This window comes from Dendrobates tinctorius, unplaced genomic scaffold (genome assembly GCF_039654945.1).
Source record: "Dendrobates tinctorius isolate UK_male_01 unplaced genomic scaffold, ASM3965494v1 ptg000192l, whole genome shotgun sequence".
Lineage (NCBI taxonomy): Eukaryota > Metazoa > Chordata > Amphibia > Anura > Dendrobatidae > Dendrobates > Dendrobates tinctorius.
In genome coordinates, this window is record NW_027361859.1 from 3,799,690 (window position 1) to 3,821,477 (window position 21,788).

General features: G+C 47.5%; 1 protein-coding gene across 1 annotated transcript in view; it reads left to right on the forward strand.

The window, feature by feature from the left end:
- The window catches only part of LOC141055945 (uncharacterized), a 136,544-nt gene that overhangs the window by 13,453 nt on the left and 101,303 nt on the right, over positions 1 to 21,788 (forward strand). Inside the window, exons 2-7 of the mRNA XM_073552643.1 lie at positions 17,508 to 17,555; positions 17,932 to 18,077; positions 18,207 to 18,386; positions 18,469 to 18,592; positions 18,676 to 18,773; positions 18,972 to 19,062. Of these exons, the coding sequence (XP_073408744.1) occupies positions 17,508 to 17,555; positions 17,932 to 18,077; positions 18,207 to 18,386; positions 18,469 to 18,592; positions 18,676 to 18,773; positions 18,972 to 19,062 (687 nt within the window). The remainder of the gene's footprint in view (positions 1 to 17,507; positions 17,556 to 17,931; positions 18,078 to 18,206; positions 18,387 to 18,468; positions 18,593 to 18,675; positions 18,774 to 18,971; positions 19,063 to 21,788) is intronic.

The following is a 21,788-nucleotide window of genomic DNA, read 5'->3' on the forward strand; positions in this document are numbered from 1 at the left end:
CGTCTTCCATTCATCCCCCTGCTTAATGCGGATAAGATTATACGCCCCCCTGAGGTCAAGCTTGGTAAACCAGCAAGCACCTCTAACTCTAGAGAATAGATCCGAAATCAGGGGTAACGGATACTGATATTTAATAGTAATTTTATTGAGGGCACGATAATCAATACAAGGCCTTAAAGAACCATCCTTTTTGGCCACAAAAAAAAAACCGGCACCTAAGGGTGAAGAGGATGGTCTAATATGACCCTTCTCCAACGCCTCCTTAATATAGGACCGCATAGCCTCGTGCTCGGGTACAGATAAATTGAAGAGCCGACCCTTGGGAAATTTACACCCCGGGCTTAGTTCGATTGCACAGTCATAACTCCTATGAGGAGGCAAGGACGCAGACTCAATCTCACTAAATACATCATAAAAGTCCGCCAAATAGTCAGGAACATCATGCGACTGAGGAGAGGTGGAAAAAACCGGAGCCTCACTAAAGGCACACCGACAACCCCAACTCACCACAGACACAGATTTCCAATCCAAAACTGGATTATGAATTTGCAACCAGGGAAACCCCAGAACAACGGCATCATGCAGACCATGCAATACCAAAAATCTGCAATTTTCTTGATGGTCTGGGGCGACCCGCATGACCACCTGGGTCCAAAACTGAGGTTTATTTTTAGCCAAAGGAGTAGCATCAATCCCCCTCAAAGGGATAGGCATCTGCAGAGGTGTCATCGGAAATCCACAACGTTTAGCAAAATCCAAGTCCATTAGGTTTAGCGCTGCTCCCGAATCCACAAAAGCCTTGGTGGAAAATGTGGACAGGGAGCAGATCAGAGCAATTGCCAGAAGAAACTTAGGTTGAACACCACCAACAGAAAACGTGTGTGCAAAGCGTTTCTCTCGTTTAGGACAAACAGAAATAATATGCGAGGCATCTCCACAGAAAAAACACAGCTTATTACGCCTTCTGAACTCCTGACGTTGCGCCTTAGACAAAACTCTATCACATTGCATAGGTTCAGACGTCTGTTCAACCGGTGGCAACACCTCTCGTGCAATCCTGCGTTCACGTAAACGCCGATCAACCTGAATGGCTAATGACATAGAATCGTCCAGACCAGAGGGAACAAGAAATCCCACCATAGTATCTTTTACGGCTTCTGACAAACCCTTCCGAAAGAGAGCAGCCAAGGCATTATCATTCCAGGTAGTAAGGACCGCCCACTTTCGGAACTTTTGACAGTACAACTCTGCAGAATCTCGACCCTGGTTTAATGCCAACAGGGTCTTTTCAGCCTGATCAATAGCATTAGGTTCGTCATACAACAACCCCAAAGCTTGAAAGAATGCATTCACATTAGTCAGAATAGGATCATCTGGTTTCAAAGAAAACGCCCAATCCTGGGGATCGCCACGCAGCAAAGAGATGACAATTTTAACCTGCTGCGCGGAGCTCCCTGACGAGTTAGGCTTCAAGGCAAAAAATAATTTACAATTATTTTTGAAACTCAAAAATTTAGATCGATCCCCAAAAAATACATCAGGTGTAGGGATCTTTGGTTCAACAGCATGCGAACGAGCAAGGTAGGCGGAAATTCCCCGCACTTCCGCAGCGAGCTGCTCCACACGATCAGACAATTGCTTTATCTCCAATGAGAGAAAAAAAAATTCCCCCTACGGCCTTAGAGATATAGAGGAAAGAATATACACACTCTTTTTTTTTTTTTTTTTTAAACACAATTCTTTCCTGCTATTGAGTACCCTAGGATCTGCGGTATGGCGGGTGATTCTGTTATGATTGAGTCACCGTAGGAGGCAAAAACAGAAATGCTAGCTAAGTCCAGAAAACCAGAGAAGTTGGCAGCTATCGGATTGCAGACCCCTGAACCTATCAACACAACTAGCAGTAGCCGTGGGGGGTTCCTACGATGCCCTAGACCCCTCGATCACAGCCAGAGAATTAAATAGGCCTGAAGAAAGAAAGGGGAAATCTAAACTGCCCCAGAGCAGACCCCAAAGCAATAGGCAGCCCCCAACATATAATGACGGTGAAGCAAGATGAAAACACTAACACAGACAGAAAGATAGACAGAGCAAAGACGGGGCCCAAGCTAACTAGGTAGGAAAGGACAGGAAGGCTGCTGTCTGCAATCCGTGAAAAACCCTAAGAAAATAAGAGCCAACAGACTGACAGTGAAAAAGGCCCTGAAGACGCTAGGCTTCAAAAAAGCTATGTCAGTACTCAGGAATATTCTGAAGACAGAGCAACAGGCAAAAGGAGATTCAGCTCACCCAGCAGAGAATGGCAGAATCCAGAAAAGCAAGGAAAACAAAAACAAAAAACAAATGCTAACAGGCAAAGCAGAAAACTTAGCTTTAGAGGAGCAGGAATCAGACTGGTGTCCTAGAAGTCCACAGAGAAATCACCCGCAGGGCAGAAGGGCGTCGGCAGCCTTATGTCCAGTCCGTGACTCCACTCAGCCAGTCATCCTCATTAGGCTCAGGTGCCTGATAATCAGGCTCATTACCTTCCTTTACCAGAATAGGGAGTACACCAGACCTCAGTGACGAAGGGGAAAATGAACTCACAAGTTTTCTGTTTTGCCTGTTAAGCTTTTGGTTTTGTTTTTTGTTTTCCTTGCTTTTCTGTATTCTGCCATTCCCTGCTGGGGTGAGCTGAATCTCCTTTTGCCTTTAGCTCTGTCTTCAGTATATTCCTGAGTACTGACATAGCTTTTTTGCCCCCAAGCCTGACATTACCCTTCCCTGGAGGAAGGCAAAGCCACTGTGGCAGCCATACTCCTGGGGGCGCCACATTCCCCCCTAGTGCAAGTCAGCACTCCTGGACTGAACAAAAGCAAACATGAATAACATATAAACAGTTAAACAATAATTGTACAAGGTTTAAAAAAAAAAAACAAGTGTTTCCAAAAATGGTCCTATGATGATAAGTCCAGCATCAATGTCCATGGTCCATTCCTGGGCAAATGGTAAAAGTTTTTGACCACACACAAGTCCTGTGGTTCAGTGTCCATGAAACGAAAGGGGGAAAAACTTACAGGTTACCTGTAGGCACAAAACTTGAAAAACAGTTACATATTTACATACACAATTTCAACATTTACATTAACTTTGCTATATGCGATATCTAAGGGGCGGTATACCTTGTGTGGTGCGGGTAGACCCGCGTAAGACTGGTATAGTGGGTAATGTACTGGATACACCACTTGGGGTCTCTGTAACACAGGGATACTAGATTGTCTGTGAACTCTTAGACTCGCCAGGGGCACAACAGGTTCACCACTGGCAGGGCGAGGGTTCTCTGGCTCCACTGCTGGTGTGGCATCTGCTACCTGATTTTCCTGGTTCTCTTGAGTCACATCTTCCTGTGCTACCAATTGGGGAAACAGCAACACTGGCACCACTATAGCATCATTCACTTTAGCCCAATTCACAGGGAACTCCCCAAGCACAGTGCTGACCTTCTCTTCTTCCACTATGGGCTGGATGTTATCTGGTTCTTCTCTTCTTTCTTTCAACTGGTCAGGACACAACTTCAAATGATCTCTTGATACCGCTGCTGAGGTCTCTCCTCCATCTTTACTCACAAGGCATACCTTAGTATTATCAAAGTTCGAGGGCAGAATGGTATAAGGTTCAGCCTCCCATTGATCATCCAACTTGTGCAATCTTCTCTTCCTTTTCAAGACTTGCTCCCCCGGCGACAAAGGAACGGCAGGTGCATTTTGATTGTAAAGCTTCTCCTGCTTTGGCCTTGCCTGGGCCAAACTCTTCTCCACACATTCTTGAACTCTTCTGTACTGTTGCTGCCTCTCCGTGTCCCAATCAGCATCTGGTGACATTACTTCAGGCGTCATGACTCCCATGTCCAAGTCAATAGGCAGCTTACCAGGCCTTGCTCTCATCAGGTACGCTGGAGTACAGTTGGTAGAGTTCACTGGGATATGGTTGTAGAGGTCCACCAGATTGGGCAACTTTTCTGGCAACAGATTTCTCTCCTCCAAGGGCAATGTCTTCAGTAAATCAATCACTACCTGGTTCATCCTCTCGCACATATAAGTTGCAAAATTCATGGATCACTTCTGCCTCGAAAGCTGGACCTTGGTCTGTCAGCATCCTCTCAGGATAACCATGTGGTCTACAGAAGTGCTGTTGGAATGTGCTGTCCTGGCCGTTAGATCTTTGACGGGCACAACCACCAGGAATCTTGAATAGTGGTCCACAATTGTAAGGGCATAGAGGTAGTCTGACCGGCTTGGAACCAGCTTCACATGGTCCTGGGCTACCAACTCCAGGGGCTGTTTGGTGATGATTGGCTGTAAGGGAGCTCTCTGGCTGTCTCGATCCTTTCTGCGCAGGTTACACTGTCCACACTCCCAGCACCACCTCTCAATGGCTTTCCTCATACCAACCCAGTAGAACCTCTCTCGGAGCAATGTTTCCAACTTCTTCCATCCGAAGTGTCCAGCTCCATTGTGGTATGCTTCCAGGACCATTGATGCCTCTCTCTTCGGGACTATCACCTGCCAAACCAGCTCATGAGTGCGGGCATTGATACTCCTCCGACACAGCTTCCCTTCATAAATGAACAGCCGGCCTCTCCTTCCACAACTGCTGAGTTTCCCCAGGAGCATCCAACTCTGGACATGAGTCAGCTCGTGTCAGCAGCTCCTTCACCAGGCGGACTGCAGGGTCATTATCTTGCGCTTCTGCCCAATCATGATGGGGCAACGGATTCAGAGTGACTTCCTTCAAGCCAGGCCACCTGTTTCTCACTCCTTGAGCACGTTGGGCCGCCAGTGGCAGTTGGAAGGGAGGCAATTCTACCTCTTCCAGAGCCTCAGGGTCTTCTCCTGCATCTGGCAGATTAGGCATCCTGGAGGGCGCATCGGCATTCTTGTGCCCTGCCCGGTACTTGATGGTAAACTCATAATTGGATAACCGAGCCATCCGTCGCTGCTCCAGTGCTTCTAGCTTGGCAGTGTCCAAGTGGGTCAATGGGTTGTTGTCCGTGAAGATTGTAAATCTGGCCGAAGCTAGGTAATGCTTGAACCTTTCGGTGAAAGCCCAGACTATGGCAAGGAACTCCAGCTTGAAAAAATTGTAATTATCAGGGTTCCTCTCAGTGGGACGCAGCTTCCTGCTGGCGTAGGAGTTCACTTTCTCTTTTCCATTCTGTACCTGCGACAGTACTGCTCCTAATCCCACGTTGCTGGCATCCATGTACAACACAAAGGGTTTGTCATAATCTGGGTAGGCCAGAACGTCATCTCTGTAAGAAAATGTTATCGGGAGAGTTGGAAGAGCCGGACAAAATTGCAGACAATTCTTCTCGAAGCTGAGGTTGAAGTTTATTCGGAGATACACGGCAAAACAGATACAGAATAACAGAGGAGTCGGAATATGCGGGCAAAAACAGGAATTCAGACAGGCAGAGATTTGCTAGGAGGTCTAGCGGTGATAAGGGTCTGTGCCCTGGCCATGGTGAGGCACAGTGGCATGATGGCGATGGAATGGCCCAGATCGACAGTAACAGGGGCTTCTTATACATTATCAGAACAAAGAAAGCTGCATTTTGCCGCAGAGGGCGTTAACATTATAATTCTAAGGCGTTTTCATGGTAATCTACAGAAACGTGGTTTAGAACAGAGAATATAATGACATAATACGAAGATATTAATTAACGTTTCTCCAAGCAACGCTAAAACCCATAAGTCATTGGTATCTATGGCTACTGTCCCAAAATCTTATCGTTGTCTCCAATCTATGTCTGTAAATTCTTACATCCTGACATTCTAATTACTTTACTTTTCGCTACCACACTATCACGTATAAGCATATTGACCATATATTTGGTGACCTGTGGCCCTATTGATTGATCCAATCTTCCTCTATGCACATCTGCTGAAGTTGGTAAGAGACGTGATCTCATTTTCATTCCTCCATTTAGTACATTTTATTAGCTCTTTTGTAAAAGTTGAATCTTCTCTAACTTTCGACAAGATGGCTGCTAGAGACAACATGGCCGCTCAGTATATTATGGCTGACCATTCTCTTACAGTCTCCTGTGAGAGCCATCTTCAATCTGGTGAAAGACCTCTCCAACTCTTCAGTCCATTCAAATGTGGAATTCTTCTGCTTGCCTTTCTTGGACTGCCCCACCAGAAGGTTTTGCATTGGGGTGGCTATTTCAGTAAAGCCTTTGACGAATCTCCGGTAGTAGCCTACTAGTCCAAGGAATTGGCGTACCTCATGGAGGTTGCTGGGCTTCGTCCAGTCCCGGATAACCGTGACCTTGTCTGGATCTGGTGCCACACCTTGTGCGCTGACCACATGACCGAGGTACTGTACCTTAGGCTTCAGGAGGTGGCATTTTGAAGGCTTCACTTTCAGGCCAAAATTGGACAAAGCTTCAAACACTTCGGCCAGGTGTTCCAGATGCTCTTCATAGGTCTTGGAGAAAACGATGACATCATCCAAGTACAACAGGACTGTTTCAAAGTTCATGTGTCCCAGGCAACACTCCATCAGCCGCTGAAATGTTCCTGGAGCAGTGCAGAGTCCAAATGGCATATAATTGAACTCACAGAGACCCATTGGAGTGGTAAATGTGGTTTTCTCCTTGTCTGCCTCTGCCACGGGAACCTGCCAATACCCACTGGTGAGATCCAAGGTGGAAAAGTAGTTAGCAGTTTTAAGTTCAGCTAATGACTCTTCAATTCTAGGCAATGGGTAGGCATCTTTATGTGTGATACTGTTGTCGTAGCTGCTTTTGTTCTGACCAAGCGTCAGCTGTCCATATCACCAGTGAGTCCGAATTGTGAGGTTTCTCGCCCTTCTGTTCACAAGCGCTTGGAGACAAAGTGACACACACACTGGTCGTGGTCAAATCACTTTATCTGACGTAATGAAATATAAGACATGTTTTTATACCATTTACAACAATATGTGACTCTGGAGCTCATTTGGCCCCCACCATCACCTCAGGGTCGTACGTACCTTGTTTACAATATACCCAGAACACGTTGTTGAGAACAAATATGATAACAAGTATAGTTTCCTTGAAGACAGAGACTACTAGTCTACATAAGAATAATTCTAGCAATAATAAGGCAAAAGGCAATTGAAGTCTTAAAGGCATTTAAAGGGATATAAAAGCAAACCATTAACTCTTCTATATCAATTTCCCCCTTTTGTGAATGGTATAACCTTTGCCACAGGGTCAGGTGATGTCCACAAAGGAGCTACTGTCTCATGGGTCTAGTACCCATAAGGGGGCTTCCTACCTGCTTCGCCCATCCACCCTCAGTGTGGACACTCACCTTCCCCATCAGCAATGGCTACCTGGGGTCTATGATACACTACAGAAGGTTCAGCCTTAGATTTTTTTTTCCACACATACATTATTCAGTAGCTTAAGTAATACATATATTAGCGCTTTTACGGCTACATAAAACAATAAGCAAAACAACAAAATTTGCATACAAGTCTGCAAAATGCCAAAAATCCATCCTGCTAAGCCATTAAACCAATTTGCTGGATTTAGGAAAGAGAATGTGTTACCTCACCAGGAGTCTCTCTTTGCACTGTGTTGCTTTAACCATTGGTCTCTACGTTCACCTATTTTGTCTATACCGGCCCTGATCTGGAGATTGCCAGCAGGGTCGATATAATTACAACAGGTGGGACCAATTATCTGACACATTCCTCCTTGTTTTGCTGTCAGGTAATCTAGTACTATAGTATGTTGGTTAGTAACTATGATTAATTGTCTCTGTATTGTATTAGTTTCATTAAGAACTTCAAGAATCTGGAAAATCTGATTGTCCAGGTAGTCGGTAGCTTCCACTAATTTATCCCACATTTGGGTTATAAAGGGGTATATTAGCATACTACTGAATATTTTATTTGTTATCCCCATTTCTACTAGATCCGGCCTACCATTTGGCTTATTGTCTGCAGCCCTTCTATACAAGGTGTGAATTGGAACTGCTGCAGTGTCTATTTTACTATGAGGAACTATGAAAGTGGCTGGTGTCAGTTTAGCAAGAGTGCAAACCCCTCTTATGTCCAGGCTCACCCACCTGTAGGCACGATGTCCGCAAACCAAGAATACTCCATCAGGGAGAACACAAACGTGACCAGGGGTCTGTATATATTGGTATAAACTCAAAAGTCCTGACCTACTGTAGGCTTATGGGCGCACCAAGTATTATTCATTTGTTTTCCACTTACACCAGATGTACATTTACCCCTTTCTTTCCTTATTATTTTACCCGTAAATGATTTACAGCCTTCAACACCATCCTGGTACACCGTATCATTAACCTGTGTTTGATCATGAGTGTATATGCGGAAGCAATTATTGTCCTCACCACAGGTGTCTGCTCCAGTGTGTTGAAGACTGAACTACAGTCCATCATTGGGAATAGGGTCTAAGTGAGGGATTTCAGTCTTCCTCCTGGCGACCATATTACCGACATCTGAGTCATATTCCCGCCACCATATTTGCACCTTTAGACCACGTTATATTAAACTGAAACCAGGGATTAGCGGCCCATTCGACTATAGCCAATGAGGCAGATATATCACGGGGCACACCTAGATTGAGTCCAAGTCTCATTGTGTATGCAGTGTGGGGTTAATACCTCCCATGTCTCCAGAGGTAAGGCTAAGAACGGCATAGTCCTCGTGGATACAGGGCTGTGTGTACAGATCCAACAGTCTTTCGGTTTCTGTTCTTCCATGCCCTTAATAAGAAGAGCATGATGCCGAATAAGTTTGTTGTCCCAATCAGCATTTAAGAGTTTGTCCTGTGTCTCTGTAGAGTGCAGTAATCCTGTCACTGCCAGCAAGGTGATGAGGAGTACAGTCATTCTGCTGTTGACAGGACCTTCTTGCAGTGACTGGCGTGGATCCAGGTGAGCTTTCCCTCAAGTTTTACTGAAGTGGATGTGGTCAGCTGTACTTGGAAGGGGCCGTCAAATCGTGGGTCCAGGCTCCTTCTCACGTGTCTGCGTATTACCACCCAATCACCTGAATTCAGCTGATGCACATCTGCACTGGCATTAGGATCTGGAATGGATGAGAACACATGTTTATGCACCACATTAAGTCTTTCCTGCAAGGCCTGGACGTAGGCTGTCCTAGCACCGTGTTGCATTTGTAGCACCTGTGGGAAGTACAGACCAGTCTTTGGTGCACTACCAACAGGACTTCAAAGGGAGACAAGCCTGTCTTTCTATTTGGAGTGTGTCTGACTGAAAAGAGTGCAAGAGGCAAGCACTCCACCCAGCTCTTTCCTGTGTCTGCCATGGCCTTTGAATTTTCAGTTTAAGTGTCCCATTTAGTCTTTCCACTTTCCCACTACTTTGTGGCCTATATGGTGTATGAAATGTTTGCTGTACACCCGGGGCCTGCATGACTTCCCTCATTATTTCTCCCGTGAAGTGTGTACCCCTGTTTCTGTGGCTTCTGGGACACCATACCTCCAGATCAGTTCTTTCATCAGTTTGTCTGTAGTCATTTTAGCATTTGCACATTTTACCGGATAGGCTTCCGGCCAACCAGAGAAGAGATCTACACATACTAGGATATTTGCATACACTCCTACCTTGGTAGCTGTATGTCGTCAATCTGCAGTCTCTGAAACGGGTAGAGAGGCCTGGGTGTCGCTTTCTTAGGGACTTTTACTGTTTTACCTGGGTTGTGCTGTGCACAGATGAGGCATGATTGTACAAGCTTCGCGGCTGCGTAACTGAAACCAGGAGCGATCCAGAAGGCATCTACCATGGCACACATGTGACTTTTTGAGGTGTGAGTGGGGCCATGTGCTGCTTGCGCCATGATTGGGAACAGGGACTTTGGTGGGCACAATTTATCCTTATTCTCCCATACTCCATTTGAGTTCAGCTCAGCTCCCAGTCTCCCCCGGTGTACCTTCTCTGTTTGGGCAGCCTTTTTCCGGAGGGATTTCAGGACATCTAGACCCAATGTGGCTGGAATACGCTGACTCCCCGCCACCGTCCACTGCTCTCTCTAGGCCGCCTTGTGCTATTTTAGCAGCCTCGTTCGCCCTTCTATTGCCCTCTACCTCCACGGAGTCACCTTTGTGTGTGCTTTTACCTTGACAATGCCAACCTGGACTGGTAACATCAATGCCTCCATCAATTGTTTCACCAGCTCTGCATTTTTAATGGGCTTTGAATCTGTGAAAATATTAGTGACTTTACCTGCAGCGGCTCTACACGCCTCAGTGAGTGCCTTCAACTCTGCCTCCTGCGCCGACATGTGAGGAGAGAGTGGTTCCGCTCGTATTACCTCATGTGAGGATACTACTGCATATCCAGTATAGAATCGTCCATCCTGGTGGTATCTGGGGCCATCTACAAAAAAGAAACTCAAAGTCTGCATTAGGAACAGGTTTTTCATGAAAGTGTGCAAACCCAACTGTCTCCTGATTCATCAGTTCTATGCAGACATGTTCATGTGTCATGTCAAAGTATCCTTCCTCACTCACTAATACAGTCACCAATTCCCCCTTTTCTGAATCCACAGGCAGGAGGCTGGCTGGATTCAGAACGTTACATCTTTTGAGGGTGACATACTCAGAAATTAGTAGAGCACACTCAAGTCGGAGCTGTCTGGCCATAGACAGATGTTTTGGTTGAACTTGTACGAGTATGGCATGGATGTCATGTGGGGAATAGATTGTCAAAGGAAGCGTCAGTGTGATCTCACATGCCTTTCGTAGTAGTAGTGCAGCTGCTCCTACTGCACAGACACAATCAATTGTATTTTGTGCGAGGTCCCGGGTCTGATGACAAGCAGCCATAAAGTGGTTGGAATATTTGTGAAGCGGACCTTATCCAAGGCCTACTGTAGGTCACTAAACCTAGGAAAGTGCATAGATGCTGATGTGATCTGGGTAGAGGGAGATCTTGAATTGCCTGTTTCCTGTCAGGTGTCTGGTACCTTCGGCAATATAATGTCCCAACAAATGTCACCTTTTGTTTGCAATACTGTAATTTGTCACGTGAGACCTTGCAACCCTTAGGGTCATCCACGTACTGTAATAGTACAATCAGCAGATGAGGTGATTGCCACTACTCAAGGATCCCTGCCATTGCTGCTGCATAGATGGCAGGGGATTTCTTTCCCCCTTTGTGGGAGGACTGTCCAACAATATTGTTCATCTTTATGAGTAAAGGAAAAAGATACTGACAGTCAGGGTGCAGGGGTACAGAGAAAAATGCACCTGCTAAATCAATGACTGTGAAACATTGTGACATCACTGGGATCTGTGACAGTATTGTGTGTGTGTTAGGGACGATTGATGTCACACTCACTGTATCATCATTAATAGCCCTTAAGTCATGAACCTTTCTGTAAGTGTCAGCAAACCCTTGAGTCCTTTTTTTCCTAATGGGATACAAAGTGGTGTCGCAGGGGGAAGATCTTTGCAGTCCAGGGGGGTTTCTTTGCACCAGAACCCCTGCCTTAACATACTCTATAATATCTCTGCTCGGGGCAATTGATTTGGCTAGGCTCAAGGGGTATTGCTTAAAACAAGGAGGAGTGGTTCCTTTTTTTTTTTTCAATTTAATCATGACAGGGGGAATGGGCAACCGACCCACATCATTTTTCCCCCCTTGCCCAAACAGTGTCTGGCACCTGTCCCATTTCTTCATCCTCAGGCATTTTGGTGTCAGGTGTTAGTTTCACCGCTTTTGTCATATACACCATTGCCGCAATCTTACACAAATGTTTATCTGAGAGGGGACTTGTGACTGTAATACCCTCAGGAGAGTACTGTATGGTGGCCGGGATCGCACTCAGCACATCTGCTCCCAGTAAATTCATAGGGGTATTGTCACTAACAATAAGTTTTGTAAGTACCACAATTCCAGCACCTCACTGTTTCTATGTCCTTAGGTCCCTTATTACGTCTCCACTTTTTTTTTGTGCTCCAGCATACATGACAGGTCGTCTTATTGTCCTTGTTTGATCAACTTCTTTAGCTACCTTAAGGATGTCTTTCGGATCTACATATCTCCATTCAGGTCTGGCTGTCTGTACTGCGTCTCGTAAGTCTTTGTTCATACCATCAATGAATGCATTCACCAGTATTCTAACATCAAGTGGGTTTATGCAAATGTAAATTATATGAGGCTGTATTTTATATAGGGCTGTGGGTTTTGGTTGGTCTGGTTTTCAATGTTTCTTGTTGTTTAAGAAGTTGGCTTTGGTGTTCTCAGAGTGTCAGTGGACACTGCTATAAGTTAAAGTGTCACTCAAATCCAAAGTGCAAGATAGGCAGGCTGTGTGACTCCTAAACAAGCTGCACAGTCTTTCTTTAAATTCACTCAGGGTATGTGACTCACCCGAGTACTGCGGTAGCCAAGCCACTCCCGGTATGTAGGGCATGGACAGCGGCATTATGGGGACTGGTGCGGCAGGCGCTCCTCCTCCTGGCGGTGCTGCAGGGTTGGCGGCGGCGGCCGCCGCTGCGTTGCTGCTCGGATCGGACATTCTCCTTCCCCCCTAGTTAACGTTAGCTAGGGCCGGGGGGTTGCGTGAGCTCTCCGGCGACCGCTTCACAGGCCCGACTCTCCGGACTGTAGGCCTCAGCTCCTCCCCCTCTCGCGCGCTGTCCTCTCTTCCCGCGCGGCACTTCTCTTCTTCGCGCTCAGCGGCAGGCTCCGCCCACGAAGGCCCGCCTCTTTCTTCCCGCACGCGCCAAGCAGCGCGGCAATGGCGGCAAATGGTGCCAAATTCACAGAGTTCACAAACACAGTCTATGGCACACAGGACCCGTGGATACCGGGCTCTGTAATCCTGCTCGTGACGCCAAATTGAGTCACCCTCCCAGGGCTGTGGGGTACTCGGTACCGGGCCGGTGTCATGGGGATGTGTGTCACAGCAGCGGTGACCCGGTCCGTGGCCCTGGGCGCCCAAGCAATGGGGAGATGTAGTTAATGGTAGAATAGTTTGTGACGCCACCCGTGGCGTTTGGCAAATATGGTGTTAGGCCAACGCTGCATACAGATCCGATGGGACTGATGGTATGTGCAGCTTAGATGGTAAAGCTCCCCACAGGTGGAGCTGTAGTCCCAGGGCAGTGTAGATGTAGCTGGCACGGGGATGTAGCAGTGCCGAAAGTGTAGGGAACAGACAAGACACAGCGGTTGTAGTTTCTGTACCTTTACTGAGTATATGCAGTCCAGAGTCCTGATTACAGATGGTATTGGAGCAGGTTAGCCTGGAAGCAGATCAGGATTCTCTCTCAGCAGAAGGGCTGTGCAGTCTCCTTCCTTGCGCTTTGTAGTGTGAAGCACTCCAGTACTTAGTTACTCTAAATGCCTCTCTCTGCTCCTAGTCTTTACTTGTATGACAGACAGCTGTAGCCTCTCTCGGGGTCTCCTCTCTTGAGTCCTGGCTCACTAGTCAATTGCTGTTGTGTCCCAAGTCTTTGCTGGGAGCAGGGCATTTACAGCCTCCTACTCCTCTGGTATCTGTGGTAGGACCGTCAGTATCCGTACCACCGTGGAGACCAGGCTCCAGTTCTGTGCGCTCTCAAGCTGAGGGAGCTCGCCTTCTGCAGCTCAACCTCTCAGCTTCGCACCTCCCGTCTGCACACTTCACCCTCCGCAGACTATCTGATCTCCTTCCTCCTGGCCCTCAGAGGACACTCCTCTCCAGAATCCTGGTTCAGAGTTCCCCCTGCTGGCCTGGAGTGGAACTGTGTTGCATGCATTAGGTTAACTGCTGGAGAGACCCATCACTGCTTCCAAGCCTGGCATTACCCTCCCCTGGAGGAAGGCAAAGCCAGTGTGGCGACCATACTCCTGGGGGCGCCACACACATACGGCAGGAGAGGCTCAGTATTGGGGTATCAGGTGTAGTAATAGGGACACATACGGCAGCAGCAGCTCAGCATTGGGGTATCAGCAGGATGATGAAGTTTGTGCAGGTTGAGGATACATGGTGATGGGGCGGCTCTGCTCCGTACACCTCGTACACACGCGGCTCCGCTCCGTATACCTCGTACACTCGGCTCTGCTCCGCACACCTCGTACACACACGGCTCAGCTCCGTACACCTCGAACACACACGGCTCCGCTACGTACACCTCGTACACACTCAGCTCCGCTGTGCTCCATACACCTCGTACACTCGGCTCTGCTCCGCACACCTCGTACACACACGGCTCCGCTCCGCACACCTCATACACACACGGCTCCGCTACGTACACCTCGTACACACGTGGCTCCGCTACGTACACCTCGTACACACGCGGCTCCGCTACGTACACCTCGTACACACGCGGCTCCGCTCCGTACACCTCGTACACACACGGCTCCGCTACGTACACCTCGTACACACACGGCTCCGCTCCGTACACCTCGTACACACACGGCTCCGCTACGTACACCTCGTACACACGCGGCTCCGCTCCGTACACCTCGTACACACGCGGCTCCGCTCCGTACACCTCGTACACACGCGGCTCCGCTCCGTACACCTCGTACACACGCGGCTCCGCTCCGTACACCTCGTACACACACGGCTCCGCTCCGTACACCTCGTACACACTCAACTCCTCTCCGTACACCTCGTACACACGCGGCTCCGCTCCGTACACCTCGTACACACACGGCTCCGCTCCGTACCCCTCGTACACACACGGCTCCGCTCCGTACACCTCGTACACACACGGCTCCGCTCTGTACACCTCGTACACACGCGGCTCCGCTCCGTACACCTCGTACACACACGGCTCTGCTACATCCCCCCTGTAAACCCCTCCTGACCCCACACAGAAACTTCCCCTCATCCAGCACCATGACAACCAGCACAGCAGAGTCCTGCATACACGGAGGCCCCTGATCATGTGACCCCTGACTCCTCCCCTCCTGTGACCTCATCCCAGGTCCTGTGCGCACAGAGCAGCCATATATGTGGAGTGCGGCTCTGCAGGTGGAGGTAGGTGCTGGAGCCCCGTTATTCTCTCTCAGGATTAGCCGCTGGTCACACTCGGCCATTTTTCCTCCCCATATAATAAATGCTCTTTACCATCTCTGTGCTGTTCCGTTCTCCATGTTTCCCCCCTGAATACACACGTTCTCCCCCGGTTGCTGGTCGCTGGGGTCTGACCTGTGACCCGGAGACCCTGAGCTCGGGCTCTGCAGTCCTAGGGGTCTGGGAGATATTTTCTCACAAGGTTTTTCTTTAACCCCTTAACGACCAGGGGTATTTTTGGTTTTGCATTTTCGTTTTTCCCTCCCCTTCTTTCCAGAGCCATAACTTTTTTATTTTTCCGTCTATATGGCCATGTGAGGGCTTATTTTTTGCAGGACGATTTGTACTTTTAAATGACACCATTGGTTTTACCATATCGTGTACTCGAAAATGGGAAAAAAATTCCAAGTGCAGTGAAATTGCCAAAAAAGTGCAATCCCACACTTGTTTTTTGCTTGGCTTTTGTGCTAGGTTCACTAGATGCTAAATCTGACCTGCCATTATGATTCTCCAGGTCATTACGAGTTCATAGACACCAAACATGTCTATGTCTTCTTTTATCTAAGTGGTGAAAAAAAATTTGCGCAATTTTCCGAGACCCGTAGCATCTCCATTTTTCATGATCTGGGGTCGGGTGAGGGCTTATTTATTCCGTGCCGGGCTGACGTTTTTAATGATACCACTTTTGTGCAGATACGTTCTTTTCATCACCCGTTATTGCATTTTAATGCAATGTCTTGGTGACCAAAAAAACGTAATTCTGGCGTTTTTAATTTTTTTCTCGCTACGCCGTTTAGCGATCGGGTTAATGCCTTTTTTTTTGATAGATCGGGCGATTCTGAACGCGGCGATACCTAATATGTGTATGTGGGATTTTTTTTTTACTGTTTTATTTTGATTTGATTTGATTTGAACTTTTAGGTTTTTTTCATTTTTTTTATTTTTAAACTTTTTTTTTTTTTTACTTTTGGCATGCTTCAATAGCCTCCATAGGAGGCTAGAAGCATAAGCAACCCGATCGACTCTGCTACGTATGGGCGATGAGCAAATCCCCCATATGTAGCAGATTTACTGCTGTGCTTTCAGCGCCGACCACCCGGTGGCGCTGAAAGCCAAATGCCTGGAACAACCATAGAGGTCTCATAGAGACCTCTGGTTGTCCAGGCAACATGATGCCGACCCCCGATCACGTGACGGGGGTCGGCGATGACGTCATTTCCGTCCCGGCGGCCTGAAATGCTATTTAAATGCCCGCTGTCAGCTTTGACAGCGTGATTTAACTAGTTAATAGGCGCGAGCGGACGGCGATTCCGCTCGCGCCTATTGCGGTCACATGTCAGCTGTTCATAACAGCTGACATGTCCCAGCTTTGATGCGGGCTCAGCGCCGGAGCCCTCATCAAAGCAGGGGAGATGTCTGATGACGGACTGTGTCTGTCATTGGACATTAAGGGGTTAAGGGTGTGTGCACACGTTGCGGATTCTGCTGCGGTGTACAGTACCATTTAAGGCAATGCAAAATGAAAAACGCAGTGCCCACTGTGCGGAATTTTCCACGCGGATTTGCTGCGGTTTTAAATCCGCAGCATGTTACTTCTTTGTGCGGATTCCGCAGCGGTTTGGCACCTGCTACATGACAGGTGTCAAACTGCAGGCTAATCCGCAGATAAACGACCTGCGGATTTACCTGCTGATGTAGACAAATCCGTGCGGAAAATTCCATAGCAGTTTCCGCAAGATGAAGGCATTGAAGTTATGGACTGGCCCGCCCGTTCCCCAGACCTGAATCCGATTGTACACATCTGGGACATCATGTCTCGCTCCATCCACCAACGTCACGTTGCACCACAGACAGTCCAGGAGTTGGCGGATGCTGTAGTCCTCGTCTGGGAGGAGATCCCTCAGGAGACCATCCGCCGCCTCATCAGGAGCATGCCCAGGCGTTGTAGGGAGGTCATACAGTCATGTGGAAGCCACACACAATACTGAGCCCCATTTTGACTTGTTTCCACTTTCATTTTCTCTCCAAATCCAGGCCTCCACTGGTTCAAAAATTTGATTTCCATTGATGATTTTTGTGTGATTATGTTGTCAGCACATTCGACTTCCTACAGAACAAAGTATTCAATGAGAATATTTCATTCATTTCCAGTAGATCTAGGATGTGTTATTTGAGAGTTCACTTTATTTTTTTGAGCAGTGTATATAACTGCAGCCAGGGCCGAACATTGTCTACAAACGCGCATCTAACCAGGAATATAAATCTCTGTTAATTATTTTAGTAACTTATAAAATTCTGACATTTGATAAATAATAATTAGTGAAGAGCGGAAATTCTCGTTACTCGATTTTGCCTAGGGTGCCTGAATATGCACAGAGTTTTGGGGATGCACGAGTGACATGTGCGAGTCCTCGCGCTCACATGCTATCGAGCTTTTTTTTTTTCTTAAAGTCACTTTTCTTTTTTAGTCTTGTGGCGTTCATTGAAGGTTTTGGCTCCAAATTCTTCAAAGCCGTGTAAGTGGTTCATTCATTTTGTGCAAAAGAAAAATTCTCTTAGCAAAAAGTGTAAAGTTTTGCTAAATATCACAAAATTTGCACCAAAATATCTGTGATACATAAAGGGTGAACTCTAGGGTGAACTGGAGCACATTTCAGACAAATGTTCTACTTTTTATAAAGTTACAGTTGATGTATCGGCCAAAATCACATGGAAATCCCAAACCACGGTCACAATGGTGAACACTGAAAATCACTTCTATAAACACTTCTAAAATAGTCACTTGCCGTACATGTCAGCATCACTTCTGCGACTAGTGACTGAATATAAAGTCTCCAGTAATTGTATTTTTTCATTGGATTCTTTATGATTTTCCATCTTTTCCTCATTCAGGTCCCACAATACTGGACCCTCTCAGTGGAGATCTATATAAGAGAATTTTCCTGACTGACCCGTCAAGGATGGATATGGACAGAGGCAAGATGGTGGAGAGGATATTACACCTCACCCTAGAGATCCTCTTCCGGCTTACTGGAGAGGTGAGAGATTCTGATGACGTCACATTACATCATTCTTATCTATGGGAATAACAGATGGACAGAACTGGAGAGGTGAGGACTCTGGAAATGTCTGTAGTGAGATTTATTAATGTGTCTCTCCATAACCAGGATTACACAGTAGTGAAGAAGACCTCTAGTGAACGCTGTCAGGACCCTGTGTCTGAGGGATGGAGAAGACCCCTGAGCCCAATCACAGGGCTTCCACCTCACCCCCTGATACATGAGGACATCAATGACCAGAAGATCCTAGAACTCACCTACAAGATGATTGAGCTGCTGACTGGAGAGGTGACACTGCTGAGAATGCTGGGATATTATACAGTAAAGCTATGAAGGGATCGGGGGATGACTGTATCATTGTATGTGTCAGTTTCCTGTAAGGTATCAGGATGTCGCCGTCTATTTCTCCGTGGAGGAATGGGAGTATTTACAAGAACACAAAGATCTGTACAAGGACGTCATGATGGAGGTTCCCCAGCCCCTCACATCACCAGGTAAAAGACAGGGCTAAATTCACATGGCCTATAATAATCTGTATGTGAAGAATGAGTTCAGTTCCTGTATGTGTTTCCTCCAGATCTGTCCAGTAAGAGGACAACACCAGAGAGATGTCCCCGTCCTTTTCTACCACAGGACTGTAAACAAGAAGATCCCAATGTTCCTCAGGATGATCAGGTAGATGGAGAGAAGGTGTCATGAGATCTCCCCTATGATGTGTAGACGGCTGTGAAGGTCTTGTGCTCAGTCTTGTTTTATCCACCAGTATTATATGTTTTATACTTGTGTAATGAGAACGGTGGAGATGGCAGGATTAGAGCTGATCATAGATGGGACTTCTCCATCTGTCTGTGACTTTTACAATATTTGTTTCAGGGTGAAGGTCTGACCCATATTAATACTACAGAGATATATGTGTTGGGTGGTGAGCAGTATAAAGAGGAGATTCCTACGGGTAACCACCCAGGTGAGTAGTGTCCTCCATCTTTACTTATTCACCGTTTGGTTCAATTTTGTTTTCAATTTTGTAGACTTTCTATTGTATCCGTATTTTGTGTTGTGCACCTTCTTCACAATCTCTAGATTTTGTCAACAGTTTGTTAAGCAATTGGTGCTGGTCTCAGGACCGATCTGCTGGCAATTGAAGAGGACCTTTCATAATATTCTTTAGTTTAAATTGTATATATCACTAAAAAGAGGCAGAGGGGCTGGTTACTACAGTTTTTTTTTCCATTGAATTGAGGAGATATGAACTATTAAAGTTTAGGGTACACCATTATATAAATTTCCCTTTTCAGCTAATTCTCCCCTTCAGCAAAAGGGGTGTTATCAGATATTCCACTAGGAAACAGGATTACATTTTTTCCCTCTATGACACCAGTCAATCATGCGAAGACAGAGTCATAGAGGATGAAAAAAACAAAAGCTTATGTCATGCTCTTGCCTTGGCAGGTTGGCGCGAGCGAGGGGGTTGTGGACCCACTGTGCCGCAAATCAGACTACCCTGGAAGTGGCGTAACTAATGCAGCTACCTTGGTCTTCACTGTAGCCTCTGATGGTGAGGTCAAGCATGTGCGGCAGGTAGCTGCCAGGTGCCACTCCAGGGTGGTGTCTGGCTGTGGCTGCTGATTCCACTGGGGAACAGAACGCTAGGACAGGTTCAGGCGACAGGCACGACTGTCAGACAGGCAGGTGAGTACGGTAGGCACAGCTGGTACTCTGGCAGGCGGGCACAGCTGAGACACAGGCAGGCGGACACGGCTGAAACACTGGCAGGCGGACACGGCTGAGACACAGGCAGGCGGGCACAGCTGACTGGGAAGGCACAGGAACATGGGCAGGAAGGAGTGGTGTATAGAATTGGTAGAGGCCTGTTCACACAGGAGGTGCAGGTACTGGTACGGGAAGGATGGAAATATAGATGGATAAGAAGGAACTGATTTGGACCTGTTCACCCTGGAGAAGAGCTGCAAGGCTGCTTAGAGGATCTGCAGAAGCAGAACAAAGCAGAACCACAAGGTAAGCAGAGAGGAGCTACAGCAAGAGGTTCTGCAGCAGCAGAAGTGGAGCAGAGCCGTGAGAGTGCGGAGCACAGGCAGAGCCGCAAGACTGCGGAGCACAGGCAGATGCAGAGGACACAAGGATAGACACAGCAGGGAAAGGAGCCACAGACAAGGAGACTGAGAGACAGAGGTAGGACTGAAATCAGAAAAGGTAATGGTGCGAGACAAGGTACAGGAACAAAGACACAGAGACCCGGATAGTGCCTCCTGGAGGGCAGAAGGACAGGTACGAGACAAGGCAAGGAGCAATAACACAGGGATCAGGATATTCTGCCTCCTGTAGGGCAGACGGACAGGTACAAGACAAGGCTAGGAACAAGGACACAGAAACCAGGATATTCTGGCTCCTGGAGGGCAAACAGACAAGTGCAAGATACAAGACTAGGAATCAAGCCTGCAGAGAAGGCAAAACACTGCACAGGACCTGGCAACTCAGCAGCAAGACGCTAACTGAGTAAAGGCGTTGCTCAGACAGCTTCCACCAGTGGAGCTGCCCTAAATTCTAGAGGCCTCTTGGTAATTTCCCCCCATTTCCTTGTAGATTGTAAGCTTGCGAGCAGGGACCTCACTCCTAATGTCACTGTTTGAATTGTCTTAACTTGTATTGAATTTATTGTCTGTACATGTCCCCGCTTAATTGTAAAGTGCTGCGGAATATGTTGGCGCTATATAAATAAAAATTATTATTAATTATTATTATTAATTGGCCAGGGACACATTAGGCAGGTGCACACTGATTCCATAAGAACCAGAGTGCTGGCGCCGCCCCCCTATGCACACAGCCTGGAAGTGTTAGGGACGGCGGAACGCACTAAATATTAAATAATAGAAAGTGCATTCGCCGCCCGGGGTCCACCGTGAAGTAGGTGTTAAAACCGCTGCTAGACAATGGCAGAAGCGCTATATGGCGGTATAGCACACGCGGATTATACGTCACCTGATGTGCGCTGGGCGTACTCTGTTGATTCAGAGTCGCCTAAGGCATGAACATAAATGCCGAGCCTGTTGACCTCACAGGACTCAGCGAAGTGCACGAACGGTATGTGGTCAGAGGACTAAGCCCAAGACTCAGGGCGATATCCGTCTAGACCTACAGTGCGTGCAGCGTCGCTACCGCGGACGCCAACTAGTGCTGCTACAGCAGCGCGGCAACTGACCCAGCCGCAATGCGACAGTGCCCAAGAGGGGCGCACTGTCGGACGCTAGCACTGTGGAGGATGTGCCGTGTGGCCAGTAACTTGCCACTAACTGGCGCTGACTCTATAACTAGATCCCTAAACGCACTCATAATATCAGAGGGAGGGGAATCTTAATGAGTCATTCGCAGTCCATACATCCATCACCATTCACACAGTAGCAATTAGAGTCTATACTAGCGCATGGCCGAGCGGTCATGCGGGCCTTTTATAGCTGTATGCTTCCTGGACCTTCCAGATCTCTGAGATGGACCAGTCAGATCAAGAGAAGGACCTGAGCACGTGACTCCCGATCTCCAATGGGAGATCGTCTCGTGAGCATACACAGAGAGTGGCTTGCTGCAAGACAGCCTGCACTGCTATTGCTGACCCAGAGGTGGCAGCAACAACCAGTCCTACAGAGCTGGTCTGAGCAGAGTGCCTGGGATGCTGAG